The following is a 27052-nucleotide window of genomic DNA, read 5'->3' as shown; positions in this document are numbered from 1 at the left end:
GCCAATCATAAACCTCAGGTGTTTTATGTGCATTTGATGGATATGTGTACGAAAATAAGCATCCATAAGATCTAGGGACTCCATGCAGTCCTGCAAATGGAGCTAAAGAAGGATCTGGACCAGCGTTACCATCTTGAAGCTGTCCTTCCTCATTAACTTTTTCAGAAGTCTGAGGTTAAAGGTGGGATACATGCAGCCATCCTCTTTGAGGCCAAAAGGTAAGAAAACTAACACCTCCCCCATTATTTCCCTGTGGGAACCGACAGTATGGCTGCCTTCGAAAGGAGGTCTAGCGACTCCTCCAGCAAGGGAGGATTTGAAGGGATGAATCCTCTAGGGTGGAGGCTTTTTGAGGAGTGGAAGGCAATACCCTGGGCCTTGGGCAACTGCAGTGTTTGAAGCAGTGATGCGCTACTCATTCATGGATGCTGAAATTCCCACCCCGCCCTCATCTACTGGCACTGAATGTTCTGAGGGAACCACAAAGAGGTTTCTTAGTGAATGTTATGGAGTGCACAGCAGTTCCCTGGGACTGATTTTTCTGAGCTCCCCTAGTTCATCTAGAGAGTGAAATTCCTCTGCGTGCCTTTCATGGCTGCAACATGAGTCTCACGCTATGGGCAAAGTTCAAGATGTACTTACATCTGTGACCGCTGTCAAGGGATGGGCGGAACAAATGAAGGTGCTGGTAGCTGTTGCACCACCAGTCACAGTAACGTAGCAGTGGCTTTACGAGTCTTGAATTTTTCAAGAGATTTGCCATCTCTCGCCTCCAAAAGTTGCACACCGTCAAAGGGCATACCTAAATGTCTGGCCAACACATCACGAGAGAAGCCAGATGTTTTCATCCATTGGTACCTCCGTACCACAGAAGCTTTGCCCATGCCTGGGCAACAGTCAGCCATATCCAGACCCATCCGGACAGCCTGGCATCCTGCCTCTACACAGTCTGCCATCATAGTATTAAAAACATCCTTTATTTCACCCTCGGGTAGGTGGTCCGCTGCCTCCAATATCCCCTCCCAAAAGTCATGGGCATATTTGGATAAGGCACATCAAGTATTAATGGCTATCAGAGCCACACTGCCCATCCCAAAAATATTATTTCCAAAGGCATCAAGCTTCTTTCTCTCATGGGTCCAGAGGGAGACAAAGGTAAAGTACAAGATGTCATAACTGCCGTAGCAGCCTTCACTATAACATCCTCAGGGGTGGCATGCTTGGACATATAAGGTGGTCAGAAGAGACTGGTGTATATTATTTTATTGTCTGGTCCTTGTTGACCCTAAGCACATAGCATGGGTGTTGCCACAGCTCAAGAACTGGGTCAGCCACTCACAGAATGAAAGGTAAAACAGGATATCCATTAGGTCATACAGTTTGATGGGCCTGTGCGGTGCTCCTAGTCGTAATGCTTCAACCACTTTCTGTATACTTTGCTGTCAAGCCCCATTAGGGTGGTCATAGGGGAAGTCTCCATGATGTCTAGGGCAGGGGATTTGTCATGTTTGCTGGCATTCCAGAGAGCTCTGAAAAAATTGAGCTCATTATTAATCAATTCATCAGGGGCCTGATCCCACAATGCCCTCAAGGGGCCAAGGCCAAAAAGGTACTGGGTCTCCCCCCAATCAAAGATATCCTGCATCACTTGTACGTAACATTACTTTGAAGCAGGTGTGTAAAAATAGGGCTCCTTCAACAATCCCCACTGCCTTACATTGAGACATAGATGGAGCAGCCTGTAACGCTCACCTGACTCCCACGGAGGCGCTGGCCTGGTTCGCGCTGCTGTGACCTCTTCTAAGGTGATGCGCAGGGTTCGGAAGACGGACTGGACCGGGCCCCCAAATCTGGCTTTTCTGGCTCGCAGAAGTATCCTTCTGTAGGCGAAAATAGGGGGTTAACTGTCTGCGGGGTAATGCAATCGGCCTCCCACTTTCCCCTCTCACCCTCCTCGAAACCCTTCTGTGATTCCTCGTAGCGTCTCACCTTAGGGTCTCGAAGGACGAGCTCTCCATCCTGCTTCTGATGCAGGGGCGCGTTGGTATCCAGTTACTTCACTGGATTTTCGGATTGGTGAGAACCAAACTTGCTTGGCTTCCAGGTAAGTTTTTTGATAAGAGGTTCCCCTTGTGTCCATGCATTAATGTACTAATGCTAGTGTCTTTTTCCCCACAGGGGCCGGGGTACGGAATGCCGGGGAACAGGCACCGACCCAAGATGAGAGGTGAAATCCTTGTAGAAATCAGGTAAGTCTTTAATGAGCGTTTTTTGGTAATGTCTTTTCATTCGCTCATTAACGCTGAAGCCTTTTTTTCCCCTTAGGGGCCGGGGTCCGGAAATGCCAGGATGCGGCGCGGACCCGAAATGGAGAGGGAATGAATCAGCAGGTAAGTCTTAACATGGAGATTTAGCTTTCCTTATTCCCTTCTCCCTCTCACCTTTTGTTCTGGTCTTTTTCTCCCCAGGCGCTGGGGCATGACTGCGAATCCGGATGATCGCTGCTGAACATGGAGGCGCCCTTTAAAGGTGAGTGGAATGCGGCGCTGCAGCGATCGACGCGATGAGCTTTTAAATAAAAGTCTTCCTTTTCAGGATTGTCGGCGAGATGTCTCCGGGATGCGGTTTTAGCAGGTACGGACTTTTCCTTCTTCTGTTCTCTTCTTCTCTTCCTTTGCAGGTGATTCAGGATGCTGGCAGGCGTGGCAGAAGTCAGGATGCAGGAGCAGACACGGTGAGCGTCCAGCTGCTAGATGCAGTACAACGCGAAGCACGTGTGGCTGTTCGGGTGGGGTTTAAATAGCCTTGGAAGAAGTTCCAGGTATGTATCCTTCCTCCAATCAGGTATGTATCCTTCCCCGACCACGCCCGGATGGTAAATTAGTCCCACAGGTAAAGTAGTTCCTTTCAGGCCTCAAGGAGGCCGGTATCCTGCAGCATGGTCTGCATCAGGTAAGTGCACCCAAGCACTCCCATAATGAGCCTGGCGCCAATGGCGCCAGGACTGATGTCTTTTATGAGCCTGGCGCCATAGGTGCCAGGACACTGTCCAAAGGGCCCCTATATGGGGTTGCTGGGTCCTTCCTTGGGGACTGGATGTCCGCTTTCGGGGACGCAGGGCTTGAACCGGCTCCCCGGGAGCGGGCATCATGACACAGCCTCTGAGGCCTTTGCGCTAGACTTTGGCACTGAGGCGCAGTGCACCATATTCTTTTTCGGAGCGGGATCCGAGCCTTCGCTGTATGGATGTCACTTTTCCTCTGAACCATGCCAGCCTCAAGCAATGTGGTAGGACTTTCCTTGTCAAGGTCCAGGTTGTCAACAGTAGTGCTGTCAAAAAAATGTCAAGCATTTTCTGTCTGAACACGATATAAGGCTGTGGGACATTTTCCCCTTGTCCACCAGAAATCAGAGGAGTCTTCTTCACTCTTGCGAGAATGGTTCTTATTTTTCTTTTTATATAGGATGACGTGTGAGAGATCTGCTCCTAAGTGTTACCCTTTAAGGTGCTTCGTGTGGACCTTTCTATGGGACTCCCTCTCTAATGTGGTCTCCTTCTCAAATGTGGAAAGTTCCAACACCCTACCTTCCACTGAAGAACTACTTCTGGAGTTGGTTTCAAGTGACTTTTCTGGGGGAGGGAAGTGTGGCGAGCTAGCGCAACATTCACCACTTTCCAATGGATCACCTTGCGATTCCTGGCTTGGCAAGAACCACTATGAGACATTGTGGTGAACCCCCAAACACCAGGTGCAGGCGGTATGGGTGTACGTTATCCACATCTTAGAGGTGCCATCCCTGCACAGCTTGAACGCCCATGTATGTCAATGAACTTGATATGATCAAATAAATGGAGTAGCCAAGATAAAAATCTGAGCAGGTGAGCGTTCCCGGTACAGTGTGCTGAGCATGCAGAAAAAAGAGAAAGTGGGGTCACAGGAGTGATTTGCCCTATATATGAAGTGAATGCCATCATTTCCAGATCCAAGGAGTGAACCATCAAGAGGGGTGGCATTGAGGCACGCCCCATCCCCACTGGTGAAACGTTTCAGGTACCAGCTGCTCCTGCATAAGAGAATGAAGATGAGGAATATGCGGGAGGACACAATTCATTAGATGGTATTTTATGTTGTAGTGATAGGATAATTCCCCCCCAAAGGGCTTAGGAACATTATTTCAGAGTGACTCTGAAGGGGCGTCCTGGGATTTCCTGCGAAAGTTAGGCTGAGTAATGATGTCTGATGGCTGGGTTTGGACTGTGAAATAAAGAGCATGATTGGGAATGCAAACATACTCAACACTTCTACTATACTCTTCCACCCATTGGGTTTCCCATGTTGCTTTGAGTGTGCCCCATTAGATGTCAATATGAGATGGGATGGCGTTTATGACAGAAGTTACCTTGCCGTATAAAATGTTTAGGAAGAATGGTTGATCAAACAAATAAGCAAATGAAAATGGATTTCAATCAGTTTTCAACAAAATGGAAGACTATCTCAGAGTGAAGGCAATACAGAGTGCTAGCACAGCTCTTCATCGACACTAACAGCTGCATAGAAAGATTCAATAGTACATTCATGGGTGAAGTGAAAATGGTAGATAATGGAAGCAGAGCTTTTAGAAAGAGTTATTCATAAATTCACCCTTGGACTTGTGTGTTAGGGCCAGATAGGGTTAGGGTTCGGAATGAGGACTATTTTTAATTTGGACAATTGTCGAGCACCCTTAGTTTAGTTTTTACGTAGGCAAAATCCCCCCGTAGCAATAGGGACAGACAGGCATGTTCTCTTTATTTAAAATAAACACCCTTGAAATGCTAATCTCGAGACAGACTGCTCCTTGTGATTCGCCACATAGATTACTAGAGTCTGCAGACTAAAGAAGACAGTTACAAATACAAAAACAATTGCATTCCTAATAGGTGATCATAGTGGAATCTGGTTGAAAAATACTCAAACCTTTCATACATTGCCAGATATCTGTATACACTATTACCATAATTGAAAAGAGCCAACTTACCAGAGGAGCTGGAGAGTAGTTGCAATACTTTGAGTACCCATATTTTCACCTCAAGGTCATTCTCAAATAAAGGCAGTGACAACACTAGACTTTCTGCTAATCCACCCAGCTCTGCCATCTCTACCTTATACCAATTACTGGTTGGATGTAAACCTGCAAATTTAAAAGAAAGTGTTATATCATTTACAACCTCAATACCTTCATAAGATCTCACTGAAATCCGCTTTGAAAATGGTATCATTCACACAGCCATAGTGTGCTAATTGATAACTGAGTTGAGGTGCAAGTAGCTATTTAAAGCAGTTAACATATTGGTTACTCAACAAGGTATTCCACAATAGAGTGCTTTGCATAAAATCCTCAGGAATCTAACGTACTTGTAGTGTTTGATGTTTACATGAACACAAAAGTGAGTATGTTAACCAACAACTAATTCAATCTCTGTAGCTCAATCTTTCCTGGATCTATATTACTGAAATACTCTTCACCAGCAAAAAGTAGCTGCAGTGCACAAATACTGTCAATATGACACAAACATGGAATTTCTCCTCATTCTGCAAAGACTGAAGGTCGCCTGAGTGGATGTGCAGAATTTAGATGGGGCTGGTCTCTGAAAACATGAGGCAGCTGCAACTGGTTATTCCGATTCACATGTTTCAAATTGGAGATTACAGACTCCTCATTTATTTTTATTTTTTTTAATGATTATTGCAACACGTGGCCGACAGACTGCTTTAAAGTGTCGAAGGTGTGAGAAACCTGGGGCGTTTCTCCAAGGCTTTTCCCAGGGCTTCTTTGCACAGGTGGCCAGGGGAGGGCCATCACTCTTGGATCCCAACCCTTGGGGCGGACGAGCGAGGATCACCTGGGCAGGAGTTCTTTGGGGTCTATGGGAGACACGCCCTTGGTCGAGAAAGGGCATTCCTCCTGTTCTGATACCCATACCCGACATCCTCTCAGTTGTCATGGAATATGATGGAGTCCCATCATACTCCAGTACCATTCTGTAAAGAAAAGGAGAAAACGACCAGGGAAAGTAAAACCCAACAGAAAATCCATTCACCCATCACAATATATTTTCCCTCTTCATCCTGATGAAAACCTGCATGGTTTTTCCATGATTTCCAGGAAAACCCACAACTTCCACAATTTCTACTTCCATTCTCGAAGTCCAATTACTGGGACGAAGAAGAGGCAGATGGGAGGCATGTGGATTACCCATAGGAATCCATGCGTAATGGATTCCTATGGGCAGAATCCATGTTGTCCTGATAATGAGGTCAGGCAGAGTCGGGCAGGGAAGGACAACTACTCACACTTGACTCCAATCAACTGTTTCAAAGAGTATAAAAGGTCAGACACCAAGGCACACTCTGAGCGAGCTGGGGATGCTGAAGGAAGCAGAGAAGCCAGGAGGAAGGAGCCAGAATATAAGAAACCTCGAAAGACTTGGAGTGGGAAGGACTGCCAGGATGCTGAGCCTGTAAGAAGCAGAGAGGCTGCAGTGTGGCGGGGAACCTATACATCTAGAAGGCTAACCCTGGGGCAGTTGAGGCTGCCTGACCGTGCTCAACCCAGAACTCCTCCCCTATGCCAGACTGAAAGACCCAGGCTCTTGAGGGGCAGGTGGTAAGACCCTGACCTCAGGAGACATCCCTTTTGAACACTGATGGGATTTGAAGTTCAAAAACCTTTATTTTGGGAACAGTGAAAGAGGAGTCTGAGTCCGACTGAGGGAGACCCCTGAGGATTCTGAGCCCGACTGAGGGAGACCACTGAGGAGTCAAGAGGGAGGCAGTGCACGAGAGAAAGCTGCACTTCTAGGGCAGAGGCTAAGGAGGCAAAGGAGAGCGAGAGACCAGGGGGCTGAATCCAGGAGGCTGTAGAGAGAGAGCCCCTTTGTTGAGAGATCGCTACTGCCTAGAAGCCAAGGGGGCTATGCAGGCAAGCCCAGCAGAGAAGGAGAAAGACGGCATACAGTGCTACAAAGATACCAGCGGGCCCTCCCGGGTGAATGACAGAGTTGGGAAGGCACTGAGGCTGAAAGAGCAACAGCATTTGACTCCAACATCAAACAGACATGATAAAATAAGACTCCTTAATCCAGACAGTGAGTTAATTGAAGCAACAAAAGTCTCGTCTGTGGTTTGGAGTGCTTGCAACATTGAATCAAAGAATGAAGGTTGCATGTAATTGGGTAAAATGCGAGAAAGAGAGCCCATTGTTGAAAGCCAGAAGTCACGAATACCAAGTATCAGAGTAGTCCGGTAAAAGGGACTGTGGCTTATGAAAAGCCTCTGAGAAAGGTTGTGAAATTGAAGGGAGCTTTGCTTTATGAGAAACTACAGGTACTAAAAGGCATTGCATTTAATTAATTGTATATTGAAGTGGTCCTGGGATGGGTCGAGCTAAATCCTACGCACAGTCGAAAATATTAGATTTTGATAAAGTAAAGAAAGTCTGGGAATTGACTCTGAATATTGAGACATGGTTGACTGAAATGCATGACTTGGCGGCTATGGAGAGGACACTTTACAGAAGGGAAGGGAAATTGGTTTTATTTGAGAAAATTTGGGGTAAATTTCTTCAGCTATACTAGACTTGGTGTTGTACTTATGTAAATAGGGGTTGGGGGGAGGTGACTGAGGGATGTGGTGAATTAGGCTGGGGGCTATGTGTGGTTATATGCTGCAATGTAATTAGTTGTTTAAAAAAAAAAGGGTTTTGATGGTTTCAAGTACTTTAAATGTCTTATGGAGTGTATTGTAATGTATGTGATTTTATAGTTTTGTAAATAAGGTTTCAGAGGGAGGCCCCAGCCAAAGACAAAAAAATGTTTTAAAAAAAAATAATACATAAAAAAATAAAAAAGAAAGTCTGGAAAATTAGATAAAGTTGGTCCGAGCCCAGAGCATGGAGACCAATTGAAGGTTCTGTGTTAAAGTGAGTCTGAGTTCAGCAGAGGGGGACCCCGAGGTGCACAGTAAATCACCCAAGAAGTTGTACGTTTGATAATCTAACAAAGGAACTTTAATGTTTGTTATGTTGCACCAGGTCCTCTGAAATAAGAGACCTTAAATGGCAAAGAGACTTTGGCACACAAGGCCCCGATGTTGAGGTTTTGAACTGCAACCTCGTGCTAGAGAAAACAGAGAGAGTGCCAAGCTCGAGTGTGCCGCCTTGACCCCCGCTGAAAACATGGGGAAGGGAAGCGGCTTGAATATCCTGAAATATTATTTCTTGAACACTTTTCTTTTGCATAACATTGTTCCCCACAGTATTTGTATTTAAAAGTAAGGATTTGGAAATAGGCGTATTAGTATAGGCCCTTTTATTTTGACAAGACTCTACGAGGACTGCGTTATTATTTGATGGTCGTAGCTTGCTCCCATCTTTAGATTTAGGATTAGATAGACGTTTTTCATACCCAATTAAAGTTCAATAAACATCCTTGAACTGTGATCACTTGTGTCTGTCATCTTACTTTTTACCAATAAGAAATTATGAGTGGTGGGTGTTTTCTTCGGAAGAGACCAAGGACCATATACTACTTGCCACATGTGACAACTTGTTTAATGGAAAGGGGAAGTAGTGATGTGGGAGGAGGGGGGACCTCAAAGGGTGGATGCGAGGAATAGAAAAGGTTACTCACCATAGTGACTAATGTACTCCTAGTCCATAGTCTCCTTTCCTCCATACTTGTGGGATATTCTGTTTTTCCGGACCAGAGCACTTTTTAGTAGCATCCAAATAATAGTGTCCTTTTTCGTTTTTACTCAGGGCCAGCGTGAGTATATGGTTCTAGACCCGCATTCCTGAGCCCCGTCCTGCGCATTGCCCTTCAGTCCTTTTTGATCGCCAAGGTCGGTAGACATATTAGCAATTAAAGGGAACTTTTTAGAGGGGACCGTGCGCAGGCGTATGGAGGAAAGGGGAATATGGACTAGAAGTAGGTTAGTCACTACAGTGTGTAACCTTTTCTTACTCCATGTCCCATACCCTTTCCTACATACTTGTAGGAGATTCCCAAGCACTGGTTGCAGAAAATGCATGGATGCATTAAACTCCCCTAGTTAACCAGGTTTCTGAGGACCGCTTGACCAAACTGAGCATCAGCTCTAGAGCGAAGGAAGGTCGAGACAATACGTTTCCAGAACACAGAGGGGGAGGCCCAAGTGGTCGCCATGATGATGGTTTCTCAGGGAACGTACTTCCGGAAAGCCACAGAGACTGCTTTACCCCACACTAGATGTGCGTGGATGCCCTTGGAGGGCTGTAGGCCTTGTACTGTGTGGCTTCTGTGATGCAGACAACTATCCAGCAGGTAATTGTGGATTTAGAGGCATGTATTCCTTTTTTTATTTTATTTTTATTGGTTTATTACAAACCTTTATGCAATTCATGATCTTACACATCAATACACATCATTTATCAGAGGCCTTCCAGATCACACTTCATGATTCTCAAAGTCTTTTTGTAAAATGCATTAACCACTCTTTGTCACGATTTATGTCAAATGTTGTTAATTTACAATGTTTTCGACTTCCTGTGCTAGCAGATTAGACAATTGTTCCATGAAAAACGTCACTGCAATTGTTAATCTCTTATTTGAGTCTTCAAGACCACCAGTCATTACCAATCATGGAAGGTCTTTCTGCTATGAATGTTCTCAGATGTTTAGTTCGCAAAGATCTTAATGTGGGGCAGAACAGAGTCAGTGTTTCAGCGTTTCCTCCGCCTTATTACAAAATATGCATCTCAAATCCTTTATTGAATAACCTTTCCATAGACTGAGGACTTCTTTAGTTTGAAATTGATTTAATCGAAATTTCAAGAACAAGGGCCTGCGATGTTGATTGGGGAATTTCTCCAGATAATTAGAAATCTTATTTAGGGCTTTAGCCTCACTAGCCACATTTTGCATTAGCATATGTTGGAGTCTCTGGTCTCTGGTATCAATCCAGTCTTGTAACCAGAGTTATTTTTTGGCCAGATTAGGATTCGTTTGCAGAGTATTTTTATAGATGTTAAGAGTTTCCAAGATTTGATCACAGCGTTCAGCCCATTGGAAGAGAATGATTTCCTTTCTGTCGTTGCTAGGTTCGAGAAAATATTAAGGGCGCCTGGCAGGGTCCTGATATACCCAGGTAGGTACACATAAGATAGAAAAATAATCAGGATGAGAGATCCAAAGAGCGTTTGTGTGATTCTGAACGTGTAAATTTATTTAAAAACACACATAATCTTTTCAATTTCACATTTATTTTACAGAACTTTCGATAAGCACGAAAGTAAGTTTGACAGACGGACAGATGGTGATTAAATACAGTGGAAATATTAGTTGAATATCAACCTCTATGGTGTAGAGGTAACAAATCCACATGAGAGCACAGTTGCAGATGACAGTAGGACGGACCTAGAGTTGCAGTGAGGTGCACCCGGGACGGGGAGTAGTCCAGGGTTTAATTAACACAAGGTGTACACAAAACTACAGAACATACACAGAAGGGAGTATTTTGCAGTTGTGTCACAGGAGATCTGCTAGGGTCGTACAGAATATCAAATTGAGCGGGACTATCTTTGACAATTTTTCGATACAATGTCAACATGTTCCAAGTTACTCTAGCATTAATTGAAGTGAGTCCCAACTCGTATGTAATACAGGCGGTCGTAACTCCTTTCGGGAGCTAAAGCACTTTATGCCAAAAGCAGTTTTCAAGAGTTGCCCATAATGAGTCTGGGCATCATGGGCATACTTTTAGGGGGTGGGGGGACAGGGGTGTTTGTCCCCCCCCCAACTTCCATGGCACACCATTTTACCCCCATTCATTTGGCTGGGGCACATTTTCTTCAGATGTCATACCCCTCCCCCAACATTTTCAGCAAAGTTACTCCACTGCTGGGCATCCTAGTGCACATTCAGCTCCATGAATCTAGGCGGGGACGACTTATTGCTTGTAGAAATCCAATCGAGGTTTAAACGAGAATTTGCCATACTTTTTATTTATCAGGGCTCCCTGCGAACCCAGTTGTTGACATTTGGCTTTGATTTTCTCTACCCAAGGCGCATTGTTGATATTTGGGTTAATCCACATCCCAAGATATTTAGTGTGATTGACACAAGTAAGAAGTTTGGTTCCCAAATGTTCCTGCCCCTTGTGTTTGGGGAATTAGGATTTCCGATTTCACAGGATTGATGCTTAATCCATGGAGCTCCAAATACTTTTCCAGAGCACAATATTTCGTTGCAGCCCTATCGAAGTTACATCAAGAAGGACTAGATCATCTGCGTATAACCTCCAACCTAGATGGTTCCCATGGATTTTATGTGGGAACGCAGGCAGACTTTCTAGGTCACACCAATGTCAGACAAAAACAAACTGAAAAGAATAGATTCCAGTGGACACCCCTGCTTCACTGCTCGAAAGGACTTTATCGGAACAGATAGGGACCTAGCCTGATCTAGTCGGATTCTTATCTCAGTGTCTGTGTGAAGCTCTTTCAAAAGGCATGATCAAGCTGAGTGGACAGTTACAATTTTTCAAAGAAGCTCCCTGTCCACACTATCAAAGGTGTGGGCCAAATCAATAAATGCAAGGTAGATTTTGGTCCCCTGCCGAATAGCTTCCATTTTTAGAAGGTTAATTATTAGTAGATTTAACCCACATCCAATGCCCTGAACGAATCTGGTTTGCCTTGGATCAAAATGTCGAGTTGATTGGATCCATGTTAACAATTTCAGTTCCGTGGCAAAGATCTTCCCCACGACGTCAAGGAGGGCGATAGTTTTTTGGATCTGGTCTAATGCCTTTTTAAAAAATTGGCACCATGATTGCACGCTTCCATGACGCCGGGATTGCACATTAGTCTGTTATTGTGGAGAACAATATTGTGCAAAATTCAGCCCATTCCTCCAGATTTTCTTTCAACATTATATTTGTACTTCCTCCAGATCCGAGCTTAAGGAGCCGATTGATTTGATGTTTTTCAAAATGGCATCTCTTTTGAAACAAATATCCCAACAATGAGGTTCTTGGAATGTCAGAGCTTCCATTTGACCTTTTTTTTGTAGAGCTCATTATAATGCAATACCCACTCTTTTTCTGAGACCATGTTGCACATTAATGCTTGCTGTGGGGCATTTACATCATTGATGAGTCTCCAAAAGTCTCTGGCATTTTTGTATGATAAGATGTTCATCATAGCTTCTGCATCACACTGTCCTACTAAATACCTGTGCGACTTCAGCCAATTGTTATATTTTAGTTTGGCTTTTTTTCTCAGAAAAACGGGTTTCCCCTCAAAGTCTTCATAATATGCCTGATTTCTTTACAGCACTCTTTTTAAGGATCTCCACATCATGCACATGTTTAGTCTTGAAGCCAATATTGCAGAGGCCTTGGGTGCTTTCGACATATTGCATTAACAAGGAAATTTAGATTGTTGGTTCTCACCCTTCCCATGCTCTTTATGCTGGTATTTTGAGTCGGATCTCGTTTAATGTCCACGCCAAAAATAAGGGTCGAGCAGTGATGGCCCAGTGAAGCACATTTCTCGATTCCTCCCAGACCTTCTACATTGCAAGTACCGTCCCTTTTCTTCTCATGCTTCCTTAGCAATTTTCAGTTTTTCTAACTCAGCCCTCTTTTCATCTAGCGTGCAAAAACTTGATTCAACAATTACAGAGGTAACCTTTGTTTATTTGCCTTCAGGTCTAGCACCCACCGGTGGGATAATCTTACACAGTTGCATTTGAGTTTGCTCAGGCACTGTTGATATATTTCCATTACCAGGTAGATCTAGCTCTATGTCACATGAATTGATCGTTGAGTCATGCAATTCATTTTGGTTTTGATCATCATTAATCTCATCTTCGATGTCATAAGTTGACAAGTTTAGTAGTTCCGTCATCACATCAGTTTCGTTGCTTGTTACAGATGCGATGGGTGCCTCGTCAACAACTTTAGTAGATGCCAACACTTCATGTAAGAATAACTGTTTTGAGCGCGTTATTAGACTTGAAAGTGACATTAAGGGCCTCAATGTTTCTTAAGTATTTCCGAGAGTTATTAGCATGGCAGCTAATCCATCAAATCAATCAATGGACTTTTGAGGATTACCAATTTGCCCCTCTGCATTTGCCGAAGTAGACGGACGGGAGGTTGGAACATCTGCGACATGGCAGACCTCATTTACCAAACATATGGGTACTGAAGAGTTAGAACAGTGACTTATGGCCTCTGTTTGATTTCTTTTCAAGGTGATGTTTGTTTGATCCTTTCTTTTCAGCCATCCTGTGGCTCCATACAATTAGGGCCACTTCCAGGGGTAAGCTGTTCGCTAACCTTGCTGACCACACTGATCTCATGTTGATGATTTTGATTAGTCTGGTTTAATTCCCGAGTTGTTCCGATTGCTTCCACATTCGATACTCCCTGGGTATGTATTAGTAAACCAAGAGCTTCTCTTGTGACTTCTGCGAGGAGTCTTATCCTAACTGTTGTTTTTTTTAAGTGATCCACTAAAAGTTTAAATGAGAGTTCAGTTCGCTTGCTCTCATTTGATGTTTTGACTTTGATTAAATTGACATCAGCTTCAACGCTGACAAGCTTGGAATTCATCATAGCAAACAATTTAGTCTAGTGCTTGTCATTGTCATTAATTTGTTCATACATTTTCAAGAACGGTGAGACTGCTATTGAGAGAGCAGACATGATGTTAGGGTTTAATTTGCGAAGCACTTGCTCAGTAACTTCCTTTTACTTGGATCTTATATCAGGTTTCTCAGAATTTCCAATAGATATTGTGCATCTTATTTTAGGATATTCACGTTCAATGAACAAGGAATCTGGGGATGACTCATATGAAGTTGACTGGCATTGTTGAATGCATCGGCTACTGTTGTCCTTGGTTGATTAATTACTGTATATTTTTTGTGTGTGATTTTCTTTGTCATTGCCAGTTTTGGGGGGAGCTCTACTTCTTTGTTTCGAACAGCTCATTGGAGGAGAGGATCTGTATTCCACTCTTCTCTGGTTTTGAGGTCTCCTGTCGGAGGCGGCTCTCTGCTCCAGAGCATGAGGCAATTCTTGAGCATTTCCCCAACTCGCGCTAACAGCGTCCCTACTTGAGGTTGTTGAGGGAAAGTCGCGGTTTTTGATACTAATCTCATTGTTCATTTGGGTCAGATCTCTAAGCAATTTATCAGCGACAGCCAGAGAGTCCAGTCCCTCCGTTGTTTTGGACTTGCCCCTCCACTTTTGTGTGCATGTGGATAATCATCCAGACATGATTGTGCTTGGAGATGGTTATACGGGTCACCAAAATCCTCATTCAGACACCCCTGCTGAATAGATTCTTGCTGTAGCGTAATTTGGTCACCTGGATATCGTGGCAAGGTGATTTTGACAAAATTGTCAATGGGATTTCAATTACAGGTGCAGCTGCTGCATGCATAGGATTGTTTACTTGCTGAGCTATGAGGATCGTTTTCTCCACTGCGTTTGAAAATGTAAATACTGGCTCAGCTTCTGATGCATGCCTGTCATTTAAGCCCTAGACAGGCAATGTGTCCCCCCCAACTGCTCACATTAGCCTCATTAACACTGACCCCAACACGCCCCCCAACGGGATGCCCCATCTGTAGCCCGAACAGGTCGTAACGCCTCAGACACTCGCCATGCCAGAATACGTAACTGCGGGACGGAGCACCCATGTTCATGGTAGTTAGACTTAGGATTAGAAGCAAAGTCACACGCCTCTCCTCTGCCTATGAACACAGTCTGGCCGAAAGGATGGGAGCAAGCTCTTGCACTCGGACCTTCCATTACTTCAGTCAGATTTTCATTTTGCACATTCATAGAGAACGATTCCGCCAATGCCCTGGTGCTCATAAGTTCTAGAGCATTATCATTTTTCATGTCATCAACATGCAGCACACCCATGGCGACGGAGCTGTTACTTAGAGGATAGTCAGCGGGGTGATCAAAGAGACAGGGGAAGAAAGGGGACTTGCTTACTTAATTGTCACCTCCTCGTCCTCTGCGAGAATCCATCAGCAGTCTGTGTGATAAAGTCACAATGCCACGCGGCAGTTGTTGTTGTCTTGTTTGCGGTGGCTGTGCCAGACGCCCAATGTCGGCGCTGTAACTACAAGTCCCGTGTTGAGTAGAAGATGCCATATGTCCCCTAGCACCCCAAGCACACACAAGGAAACACAAGAAAGACTCACCGCACTCCGCGACGCTCCACGTAATGGTGGGGGGGGGTTTGAATCCTTGGCTCCTACTTTGCAGGAAACAGTGTAGAGACACTTGCTGTAGGCAATGTTACTCAGCTGAACAGCAATAGATCCAACATTGAAACGAACACAAACACTGCCGCACTCCGCATAATGGAGGGGTTTTTGAATCCTTGGCTCCTCCTTCGCAGTAAACCGTGTAGAGACACTTGCTGTAGGTAAAGTTCCTCAGCTGAACAGCAATAGATCCAACAGTGAAACAAACAGAAGAAACACTCCGCGTAGTGGAGGGGGGGGGTTTGAATCCACAGTGTAGAGACACTCGCTGTAGGCAAATTTACTCAGCTGGACAGCAATAGATCAAACAGTGAAACAAATACAAGAAACACTCCCTGCACTCCATTCCTTTTTTGCATTTTCAAATGTGTCAAAAAGGTGAGAAGAGGTTCTAAAGTCCTCTGGCCTATCAAGTATGAACTTCAGAGCTCTCCCGACGTCGAGGCTGTGTAGGACCCATTCTGTGTTTGACAAAGGTTCCGGAAAGAACACTGGTAAGGCGATAGTTTGGTTAATATCAAATTACTAAATGATTTTAGGGAGGAAAGACGGGTCTGTTTGCAGCACTACTTTATCCCTATGGAAGGACATAAAGGGTTCTTTAATGCAAAGGGCCTTCAGCTCGCCAGTTCTTCTTGCTGAAGTGATAGCAACCATGAAGGCCACCTCCCAGGTGAGCAACTTAAGATCCACCATCACATAGGCTTGAATGGCATATAACAGAGGGTGCTGAGCACTACATTGAGATCCCATCTTGCCAAAAGAGGGTTGCTTGGAGGAAAAAAATGCAGCAGTCCAGCAAAATGACGTTTTATGACTGGGTTTGTGAGGGTGAACAACGCTGATTCAGTGTTGAGGCATGCTCCAATTGCCAACAAGTATGTCGGCCTAGTGGCCATGTGTTAATATCCCCACATAAATATCGGCATAAATATCGGCATACAAACATATTGGCATATTTTGACAGCGATATTAAGCCACAGTACCTGCAGGGGACAACCCTGCAACCTCAATAATTTTTTTAATGGACACCCCTGCATTCCCCGGTACCAATAACCACATAAATTAACCCCACTAATAATATTGTCTATGGCCTTACCCCATGACCATAGATATGTCGATATTATTGGTGGTGATAATATTACCTGATACCTAGCAGATGTATTTATTTATTGAGCATTTATAAGGCGCATTGTACAGCAATATTTTTTCGAAGTTGCTACAAGGCAACAAGGGCAGGGGATATAAACAGTAACGGTCTTACTAGGCCTTGTGACATTCTAATTCTGCAAGTGCAGAAGTGCTGGGGAGTAGTGGAGTGGTAGGGCAAGTGCTCAGGGGGGGCCCGGACAAAGGGGCAGGGGTGAATAGGGGTGGGAACACAGTCCAAGGGGATAGCAGAGGGGGCTGCCAACTAAGTGCGAGGGAGGGGGGGTGCCCATCCCACCAAGCTGGTCAAGGAAGTGGCCCGAGCAAGCAGTTCTAGTTAGGAAGTGCTGGTTAAGACTTGTAGGGCGGGTCTGGTGCACAGTGTGACTCATAAGTGAACCTGGCCACCAGTTACAGTGGCAGGAGGTGGCAGTTAGCAAGGGAATTGGAAGGAGAAAGAGCAGAGCAGAGTCTTGAGAAGCTTCCGGAACCTAAGGAGGTCCGGCCCAAGTCAGAGGGGAAGGGAGGCCATTCCATAGGGAGGCACAGCAGGAGAGAGATCTACCCCCAACTCTCAGCTTGGAATAACATCTGATCTGCAGAAAGTTTGAGCTAGAGGACCGAAGGGCTCTATCAGGGAGGGAAAGTTGGATGTAGGAGGGTCCCAGTCCACAGACGGCCTTGTGGATGATAAAGAGGGTCATGAATTTGATCCATGCAGCCAATGGGAGCCAGTGGAGAGATTTAAGTTCTGGAGAGAGGCAGTCCTTAGGCTTGAGGCCAAGGAAAAGTCGTGTTGTCATAATCTGGATTAGTTGAAGGGGGTGAAGAGTGGAAAAGGGTAGACTGAGGAAGAGGCTATTGCAGTTGTCTAGCCTAGAGAGAACCAGAGCTCTGTTGCCATTGAGTTTCTGGGGGAAAGTAAGGAAGGGGAAGAATACTGCTAAGGGAGTGAAGCAGAAAGAGAGCCTTCTTGGCAAGGTCCATGATGTAAGGAGAGAGAAGAGACCAAGATTTTTTGCCTCACTGGATAGTTGGGGAGGGGACCCAAGGAGGGCAGCCTGAGAAAGGGAGGGAAGCGGAGAGCAGGGAACAAGGATCTCAGTCTTACTGGCATTAAGACAGATCCTTAGTCGTGGACCATGCCTGAAGAGCAGCCAGACAGTCAGGAATGATAGAGGAGGATAACACTGGAAATGAGGAGAGGAGGAAATCAAATGGGGCAAAGGGGCAAGGTAGATGTTGAAGAGCCACGGCAATAGGATAGAACCCTGAAGGACGTTGCAGGTGGAGTGAGATGTGGAGGAGAGGAAGGGGCCCAGTTGTACCTGAAGGTCGATTACAAAGGAAAGAGGTCAACCAATCCAGTGCAAGGTCTGTGATACCAAGGGTGACATTTCTGGCAACTGGATCGGTAGAGAGACTGACATTGTCTGTAGCTCCAAAACTCAGAACATGCCTGGCCACCAATGAGTTATAAACACCAGCAGGCAGTCCTGCACCTCTGGCAGTTCCAACAAGGCGCTATGACTCAAAAGGGAGAGGACAGAAGGCGATCTCCGGACACTGCTTCCCAGGAAATCTCTTTGGCATATCCAAGGAAGTCTGGACCCAGACCCTCCCTGGAAGCATATATCGGAAATGTTCTGTTGGTGTGAGTTGCAAATTGGTATATACTCTGGGTCCCCCACTTGGAGAAGAGACAAGAGATAACTTGATCATTTAGCTCCCACACATGGTTTGCAGAAGACCGGTGGCTGAGGGATTAGGCTGCTGTGTTTCCCTGGGCAGGAATGTGCACTACTTGAAGCCAAATTCCTCTCTGTACCACCCATTTCCATATTTGTAGGCATAGGTCCACCAGAGGAAGGGACTTAGTCCCTCTTGCTTGCTTACATAAAACATCGAGACTGAGTTGACCGTCTTGATGCAAACTCCTTTGTTGGTTATAATGGGCTGAAATGCCTTTAGGGCCAACAACATGGATAGTTATTCCAGGTCGTTGATGTGGTGTACCCTGTCTGAGGGAGACCACAGGTTGAAAACATTCAAATGATTCAGCATAACCCCCCAGCAGAGTACGGAGGAATCCGTTGTCAATGTCACATGAGGAGACAGTTCCAAAAAGGGGGTCCCCTCTGTGAAGTTGGAGAAGTTCGACCACCAATGGAGGTTCGGAAGTCATCGCCGGGGTCACTCAAATCAACCGCGAGTCTGCATCTATCACTTGAGTTCAGTTCTGTCTGAGAGTCATCTGTGTAGGTCTCATCTTTAACCTTGCCAGAAGAAGGGCTGTGTAAGTAACTTATGGTAGCTACAATAAAGACAGACACAAGTGATCACAGTTCAAGGGTGTTTATTAAAATGTAAAATGGGCAAGATAAATGCCTAATCTAAAACTAAATGTAAGATGGGAGCAAGCTACGACCATCAAATAATAATAAAGCAGTCCTAGTGGCGTCTTGTCAAATAAAAATTGCCTATACTAAAAAACATATTGCCAATCCTTACAAATAAGTTACAAAATAGTGTGGGATAATGTTCTCAAGAAAAGAAAGAAGTGTTCACCAAATGATATGTCAGGATGTTATTGCTGGGTGTTCCCTCCCCATGTTTTTTAGCATGAGACAAGGCAGGACCTATGAGCACAGCACACTCCTGGGCCTCGCCAGCACGAGATTACAGTTCCATTCAATGATGCCAGGACCTTTCCATAGCCAAGTCTCTTTCCTGCAAAAGTCTCTTGCCTTAGAAGGCCGGCTGTACCAAAAACAATAAACATAAAGTTACTTGGGAAATCTTTTCAAATTGAGCAACTGCTCCTCGCCTCTTGGATCCTCCTCAGTCGGGCTCAGATTCTTCTTGCAATGTTAGCCTCCCTCAATCAGGTTCACTATGGCCTTTCACTCGAAAACATATCACTTAACAGTCTCAATGTCCTTTTCACCAACCATATTTTCAAACAAAAAATCAGGATGGGAGACCCACACTTTTGAGATTCAGGATAATTTTAGTTTAATCTCTGAATTCTGATGATGATACATATAATATATCAATTGTTAGCATAATAACAGACAGACGGACAGTTGTACATTTGATATGTAGGTGTACCACTAGGTACCACCCTCAAGAGCGTGGAGGGTGCAAGCCTTCTGATGGTGCAAGATCTCTTGGATACACAGTTAAGAAGGGTTTACAACACAAGAGTGAATGCAGCCCAGGACCTGAGTTGGTCCATGGGTATTGTCATAGGGGAAAAAACACAACAGGTGTGTACAAGTATGCAAGGGGTGGAGTTGTGTCATAGATCGACACTGTAGTGTTTCGGCCACAGGGTACGAAGACTGGACGTAGGTGACTGGGATGGCCTTCTTCAGGATGGAGGTGAAGGGATGAAACACTGTCCGTGGGGTATCTGTGGGGAAAAAATCTGCCTGAAAAGGAGACTTCCACCCTATGGAACCTACCACTCGTGGTCGGCCACTTCAGCTGCGGACATTGTGTGGCCTGTAAATTCACCAAAACGAGTAAAACCTTTGACCACAATTACTTCCATTGGACCCTACAGAACAACAAAAATTGTGAAAGCAAACATGTGATCTATGTCATCGAATGCCTGTGCAATTTACTATACATTGGCAAAACTATCAGGCCAATTAAACAACGCATCAACAAACACAGGTCTTGCATCAAAAATTGTGTGGCAGTCAAACCTCTAGTCGACCATTTTCACAAAAAAGGACACAGCAACGAACAATTCACTTGGATGGTCCTTCAGTAACTTAACCCACAGAAACGAGGGGGTGACTGTTACGCTCACCTGGTATCCACAGGGACTCCAACAGGCCGGGTTACTCGCTGGTATGCTTCTCAGCTTTGCCATGATGTGGTCTGCGGGGAAGGTTCTGCTTGAAAATACAGGAGGACTGTGTTCAAGACTGACCGACTGGGGTAAGTATCCTCCCTCCACCTCTGTATGATTTCAGTCCCTCTGGCACCCTCTCCTCACCTTGTGGTAGAATTAGGTGTGCTCTCCATCCTTCCTTCTTTGTGTCTTTCATGGGCGAGTGCGGTCCAGTTACTTCACTGACGCCGGCCCGTTTGATATTGTTCAGGTAGGTCTTATTGCTGTTCTTTAGTTTTGTTGCTATCCTGCATGCCTTTCTTTGTTTAAAATGTCTCTTTTTTTCTCCCTTAGGTATGCAGAGCTTCAGCGCGGCAAACTGGCTTGGTTGAGCCCCGCTGGTAAATGATGGTGCATTAAGAGTGCTATGATATGGTAAGCGCTATGCGCTGCGCTGCAAAGTCTTGCCTTTGCTGACCTGTGTTTTCCTTCTTTGTAGGTCGCGGTGTTCTTCAGTGCGAGTGGAATGTCCGGAGTGGTGCCAGCCGAGAGGCAACCAGCCAGGTAAGCCTTTTGAGCAGTTCGGAATTTGTAAATGTCTCTACTGCTTTCTTTAATGTTGCCTCCATCTTCCTCTTTCAGGTTGTTCTGTCCGGGAGGCGTGCAGATTCGAGGAAGCTGTTCTCAGTAGCTGCGAGTGTTTAAAGATGAAGACTGCAGGTAAGATGCTGCTGCTAATGATGTTCCTTTTGTCTCCTTGCAGGTTCTGCTTCTCCGAGGTTCGAGGGAATAGCTGGACATGGTGAGCATCACGTTGCAAGCTGCAAAGTAACGCGAAGCGTGTTGTCTTGCTCGGGTGTGGTTTAAATATCCCCAACAAAATAGTCCAGATAAAGTAGTCCCTAGGCTACCACACCCAAAACACTAGACCGAATAGCTTGGTTCTTAGGAATGAAGCTATGTGGATGCCTCCATGTTGACTCACAATGCAATAAAGTAGTTCCCAAGCACATTGTTTTTCATGGTGTATGAGCCTGGCACCATAGGCGCCAGGACTGGCCCCATGAGGGCTTTTGAAGAGGATGCCAGGCTCTAGAGGCCAGAGTCCTGACTCCACCTGGCCAATGGGTTTGCCAGAGGGGGTTTTGGGCGAGGGTCGTGACAGCGACATCAATTTGACCCTCACCCGACTTGAACAAAAGTGGGTCCATAAACTGAATAGAGTAAAACATGGTCTTAACATTACCGTTGAATGGAAACATTTCTCGACGTAACTGCCACCACTGTCTCCTTTCAACCATGAGTGATTCTTTAATTCTTTAATTAGTAACCAGGAATATGCACATGCTGTTTCTGAACAGTGAATTGCAAACTGTCACCCGGAATATGCACATGCTGGTTTTTGAACATTGATTGGCTTTTAAAACCTATGCCACGCTCATCCACATGTATGTGCTTGTATTTGTCACTCCAGCCACCACCCAAGTCAGTCACTATGGACTTGCACCTGTACTGTATTTTCATAACCTTGCTTGTGTTCAGCATTGAATCGCTGCATACACCTCTGCACAGCCGCCACTCGCTACATCAACATAGTCACGTTACTATTGAACTTGCTATGAACTGTCATTACATTGCGCAGTACACCATGCATTCTGGTGCATTTACACCACGACCATCCATTTCGACTACACCACCCGAACTACATTTCCCAGTATCCTCTGCCTGGAGCCAACGTTGACTGACAGGGCTTGTCCCTCTCCAACACAACAACACATGGCACTCCCATTGGCCCACGTGCTGACAGCTGATTGGACCACCCAATCTGGGGGCGGGTACTTCCTGTGACTTGCAGTTTTTCAGTTTCACTTTCATTTGCACTCGCCGCGACACTACAGCTAGACGCTTCTGCTCCGGTAACCAAGTAAGTTTCTTAAGAATTGCAAATTGTTTCTCAACTACTCGCTGGCCCATAGTCTATTCCGGGACACTCCACGTCCCTCACACAATTTCACTCAGCCTTCAACCTCATGCCTGTTACCTTTTGGCATTTCACTGCTCTCTCATTTCTGCTGCACATTGACCATGACAATTGCTGGGACCCACAGGCACCTTCACCCGGCACTCCCTCAGTTACTCATTTTTTCTGGATCACTTTGACCACACAGCTCAACCACACGGGCACCATAAACCATGATGTATGCCTCCCTCCATGCATCTCCTTCGCATTGCACCTCACGGAGGCTCCTGCCTTGTAGTCAACTTGGGCGCATATAGGCTATTTTAGCCTCCACTCGAACCAGACATCACACACGGTCTGGTTCTGTTGAATCGGCCTACTGGCTCCTTCAACCCTGATCAGGTATGTACCACTCCTGACCGGTTAACCTTTTCGGTTACAAGACCACTAAGAGCTCTTGCCTTTTCCTTCCAGTTGCTGGCGCCATTGATTGACGCTACCGCCATCTGTAGACCCCGGTTCCAGATACGGTTCTTTGGACTAATGCCATCAGCAACAGTGGCCACTAGGCCACAGTCTTCACCTGACTTCCCGCATGGTTGAAGACTCTCAGAAGACCTTACTGCTGCACCGCTTGTCGGTTCACGGTAAGCTTCTGTTCTCTGGTGCTTACTCTTAGCACCTGTCCTGACACTAATTTGTCACTAATAAGTTGCAGACATCACCAATTAACTCTGGAGATCCCACTCCTCCTAATCTATCTGTCATTGAATCCCACAGATGCCCCACGGACAGTGTTTCATCCCTTCACCTCCATCCTGAAGAAGACCATCCCAGTCACATACATCCAGTCTTTGTACCCTGTGGCCGAAACACTACAGTGTCGATCTATGACACAACTCCACCCCTTATATACTTGTACACACCTGTTGTGTTTTTTTCCCCTATGACAATACCCATGGACCAACTGAGGTCCTGGGCTGCATTCACTCTTGTGTTGTAAACCCTTGTTAACTGTGTATCCAAGAGATCTTACACCATCAGAAGGCTTGCACCCTCCACACTCTTGAGGGTGGTACACCTACATATCAAATGTACAACTGTCCGTCTGTCTGTTATTATGCGAAAAATTGATATATGTATCATCACCAAAATTCAGAGATTAAACTAAAATTATCCTGAATATCAAAAGTGTGGTTCTCCAATCCTGATTTTTTGTTTGAATATACGTTAACCCTCCTGGGCATATCAGGACCTAGCCAGGCGCCCTGTATTATTACCTTTTCACCAACCATCCATTGTGGACATCCCTCAGCCGGGTTCACACTTGTGGTCACAATGTTCACGGGTATATCACTATGTACCCTCAGTTCGCAGATTTCCCTCCATCGAGTTCACATTTGCCACAGTTCACAAAATTTTGTTGGCTTTCCTTTAAGCCCCCAGCCAAGCATCCCTTAAAAAACCCAGCCAGGCTTCACACAGTTCTATTAATACTTGGTTCTCGGATGTGTCACTGGTTACCCTGATGTGTAGGTATCCCTCAGTCAGGTTCACATTTGCCGATTTCACAGATCACTCAGTTTTCCTCAATGTGTCAAAGACTTTCGAGTGTACGAGGGGTTTTGCTCGACCCTCAAAGGTCCACTTTGACACTTTAAACTAGCCTATCCTAAGGCCTCTTGGTCTTCATAGTTTCAACAAAACACAACCCAAAGGGCCTCAGTCAGAGTCCTTCGAATGAGTGCCCCACGACGCCGGACCACTCTGCTTCTGAATCTTTTACTAGGTTTTCTTTAAAATTCAATTAGACAAGTTCTTTGTTCAACAAGGTTGCCGCCTGCAACCTTGGGCCCAGCACAGTTTGGTTTTACTATCCGTCTTCTCCGACTCACCGGCTGTCTGAACTGTTGGGGTCTTCGCCTCTTGTCTCGGGAGTCAAGGACGGCACCACAGCGGCAGCGCATCACTCCGCTTTGGCTATCAGTGCGGGAGGGGCCCATGTGCCATTGACACCTGTCACACAACATGCCAGCTGGACTTCCTGGTCTTATGATTTCCCTTTCAGAGGCTTCGCGGGTCTGAGTTGTAAAGGGCAATTCCCTTCTCGCCGTCACTCCAGAGCTCGCCGCTTTTCTCCTCTGCTTGTACTGCCGGTTCAGAATAGCTGTTTCCTCGTGCCTTTGTCCTTACTCTAAGTGTGCTTGCATGCTCTGCCTTTTATCGCTGTGGGAAGGGAAAGGGCTGTCAGGTGTGTGTAGTTATTGTCAATTGCCTGACTCTGCCTGACCCTTGTGTTGGGACATGTCAGGTAAATGGCTTGGATGTTAGTCCGTTGTTTGTAACAGTGTAGGAAAGTTTTTGTGTTTGAAAAGGGGGGTTAGAACTTCTGAATTTCCTACAGGGTAGGATGGGGAAAAGGTGTTATAGTGAAGGGGGTACCGTGTCTCACCAATCAATGTCCCACTTCTACTCACTGAAGAGCCCCCCCCCCAATCCAGGTGAACCTCCCGCACTGGTCCACCCCCAGGAACTGGATCCAATAGCGATGGCCGTATCCTGGCCACCTGGATGACAGATGAGTGGGGACTAGTAAGTAAGACACCTTCAGGTTTCTCACAGCTACGACAGAGGATGCCATTAAGCCCAGAAGCCTCTGGAACCACCATGCTGAAATGTGGGTGGAATTCAGGAAAAAGGTACATGTATGGACCAAGTCTCTCATCCTGTCGTCCGTTAGAAAGACCTTGGCATCGTTATGTTCCATCGGAAACCCAAGAATATCAGATCTCACAAGTCCGTCATTGAAGACTTCCTTTAGTTCACTGACAATTCCAGTTTGAAATGGAGATGAAGTAACATTTGCATGAAACTGCTGAAACTGCTTTTGAGGGCAACGACATCGGAGGAGCCAGTCGTCCAAACATGGATAGACATGGATTCCCGAAGCCCGAGAAATGCTGCTATCATCTTCATCATCTTTGTGCAGAATCTTGGTGCCAAGCTCAGTCTGGAAGGAAGGGCCTGGTACTGAAAATGCTCACCCACTACTGAAAGGTATTTGCAGTGCTGAGGCCATATTGGTATATGAAGGTACGCATCCTGAAGATCCACTAGACAGAGCCTATCATCTTTTACAAGAGATGAGCGGATTTGTATGGCATAATCATCTTGAATCTTTCCAGGGGAATGTGGAGACTGAAATCTGACAGGTCTAAAATAGTGCACAGGCCAGCCTGGTTGGATTTTGGCACTGTAGAAATGCAGAAGTAAAAGTCCCTTTAGCCTATTCGGCTGGAAGGACTCGTTCAACAGCCCTCAAGTCCAAACTTTTCTGAACGCTGGAACAGAGAAGGAGATCCTGTCTGCTGTAGAGGAAGATGGGAAGGAGGAACTGGTGGCAGAGAAAGGTGGAAACCCAAACCGGTTACCAATAGAACCCAACAAGGGTTCTTCATGATGATCCGCCGAGCCTCCAGATGTAGAGAGATGCGTCTCACTACCAGAGTCGAGTGGGACCAATCCAAAACATTTGGGATGAGAAGGTATTAGTTCCTGAGGTGGAGGCTGCTGAGTGAGAGAATAATCCTTGACAACTCGTTCTCCGTTCTCTGCTGTTTGCATCAAGGGCTGCTAAAGGAGTGGCCTAGATGACTTAACATCCAATCTTGAACGCTGTGACATCCCGAAAAGGATCTGGAATGAAAGTCCGACTTTTGGAGGTAAGAGGATTTTGCAGCTAGAGGTTTTGTGAGGACAGACAGCGATTTTGCTGTCAAAGTAATCGCCATGATATTTTGACAACTCATCTGTAGACCTGTGGAATAGTTCTTTACCCTCAAAGGAAAGATCCAGAACCTTCCCTTGGACCTCCTTCGTGAAGTTGGTTGCGTACAGCCACTCTTGGCGGCTGACACTAAAGCCAATCCTGAGGTTGTTGACAGCCAGCACTGCTTCAGTATTTGCTTGATGTAGTTGGGGGGGGCCGCATTTACAAAGACTTTCTTCCCAACCCCCTCGAAGCTCTTATCCTTCTTCAACAAGACTTGTGATGCTGAGGAGGATGATGCCAAAGGTTTCGAATGGTGGGTAGCTGCTGCCTCCCCCGTAGAAAAATGGGAGAGGGACATGTGGTTAGGGGAATTCCCTCAGACGCTTGTAGCCTGTAGTGAGTATCTATCTTGTTATATATGTGTTTCCCACACTTCCCTGGCTTCAGACAAAATAGCTTTCAGAAGGAAAAGGCTGAACATTCTGTAATGAATTGCATGATTCAGTCACTTCTCCCCATAGGAGAGCCTTTCCTAGCGAGGCTAGGGAGAGGAAGCCCGCTACGCAATAATCCCCCTAGGGTGGCAGCATGCAGGACCTCACAGGGAGAGACTCCCCTCTGGTGGATACAGATTTGCATTTCGCAGAGGAACTCCCTAGAGCCCTCTCTTCTAGAACAACAGTAGCATCAGAAGTCCAGAGATATCCATCAAACCAAACCACTATTTGTTATTGTGATGTAAAACCCAAGATCCAAATTGAAGATCAATGTAGTAAAACTACTATGATGAAGACGAATGCTGAGCTAGTATTATAGATTACTCAATGGTTGGAAAAGACACTACTGTGATGAATATGAATTAACAAACAATGAAGAGTGATTAACTAAAAGAGAGAACAGACTATAATCCTCTGCTGGGGAGGGCCCAGCACCCGATCATAAAAAGAGAAGTTGGATTACTGTTCATGCAAATCAAAACCCAGGAATTTCAAACCAGCTGAGTCGGGAGTG

At 45.6% G+C, this 27052-nt stretch overlaps 1 protein-coding gene across 1 annotated transcript in view; it reads right to left on the bottom strand.

The window, feature by feature from the left end:
• The window catches only part of CFAP69 (cilia and flagella associated protein 69), a 1486345-nt gene that overhangs the window by 1013676 nt on the left and 445617 nt on the right, over positions 1-27052 (bottom strand). Inside the window, exon 7 of the mRNA XM_069648365.1 lies at positions 5020-5172. Coding sequence (XP_069504466.1) covers positions 5020-5172 — 153 coding nt within the window. The remainder of the gene's footprint in view (positions 1-5019; positions 5173-27052) is intronic.

Source organism: Ambystoma mexicanum, chromosome 2q (assembly GCF_040938575.1).
Source record: "Ambystoma mexicanum isolate Mex_15411 chromosome 2q, UKY_AmexF1_1, whole genome shotgun sequence".
NCBI classification, from domain to species: domain Eukaryota; kingdom Metazoa; phylum Chordata; class Amphibia; order Caudata; family Ambystomatidae; genus Ambystoma; species Ambystoma mexicanum.
Note: the sequence above shows the minus strand (reverse complement) of the source record. Positions and strands in the feature narration are given on the sequence as shown.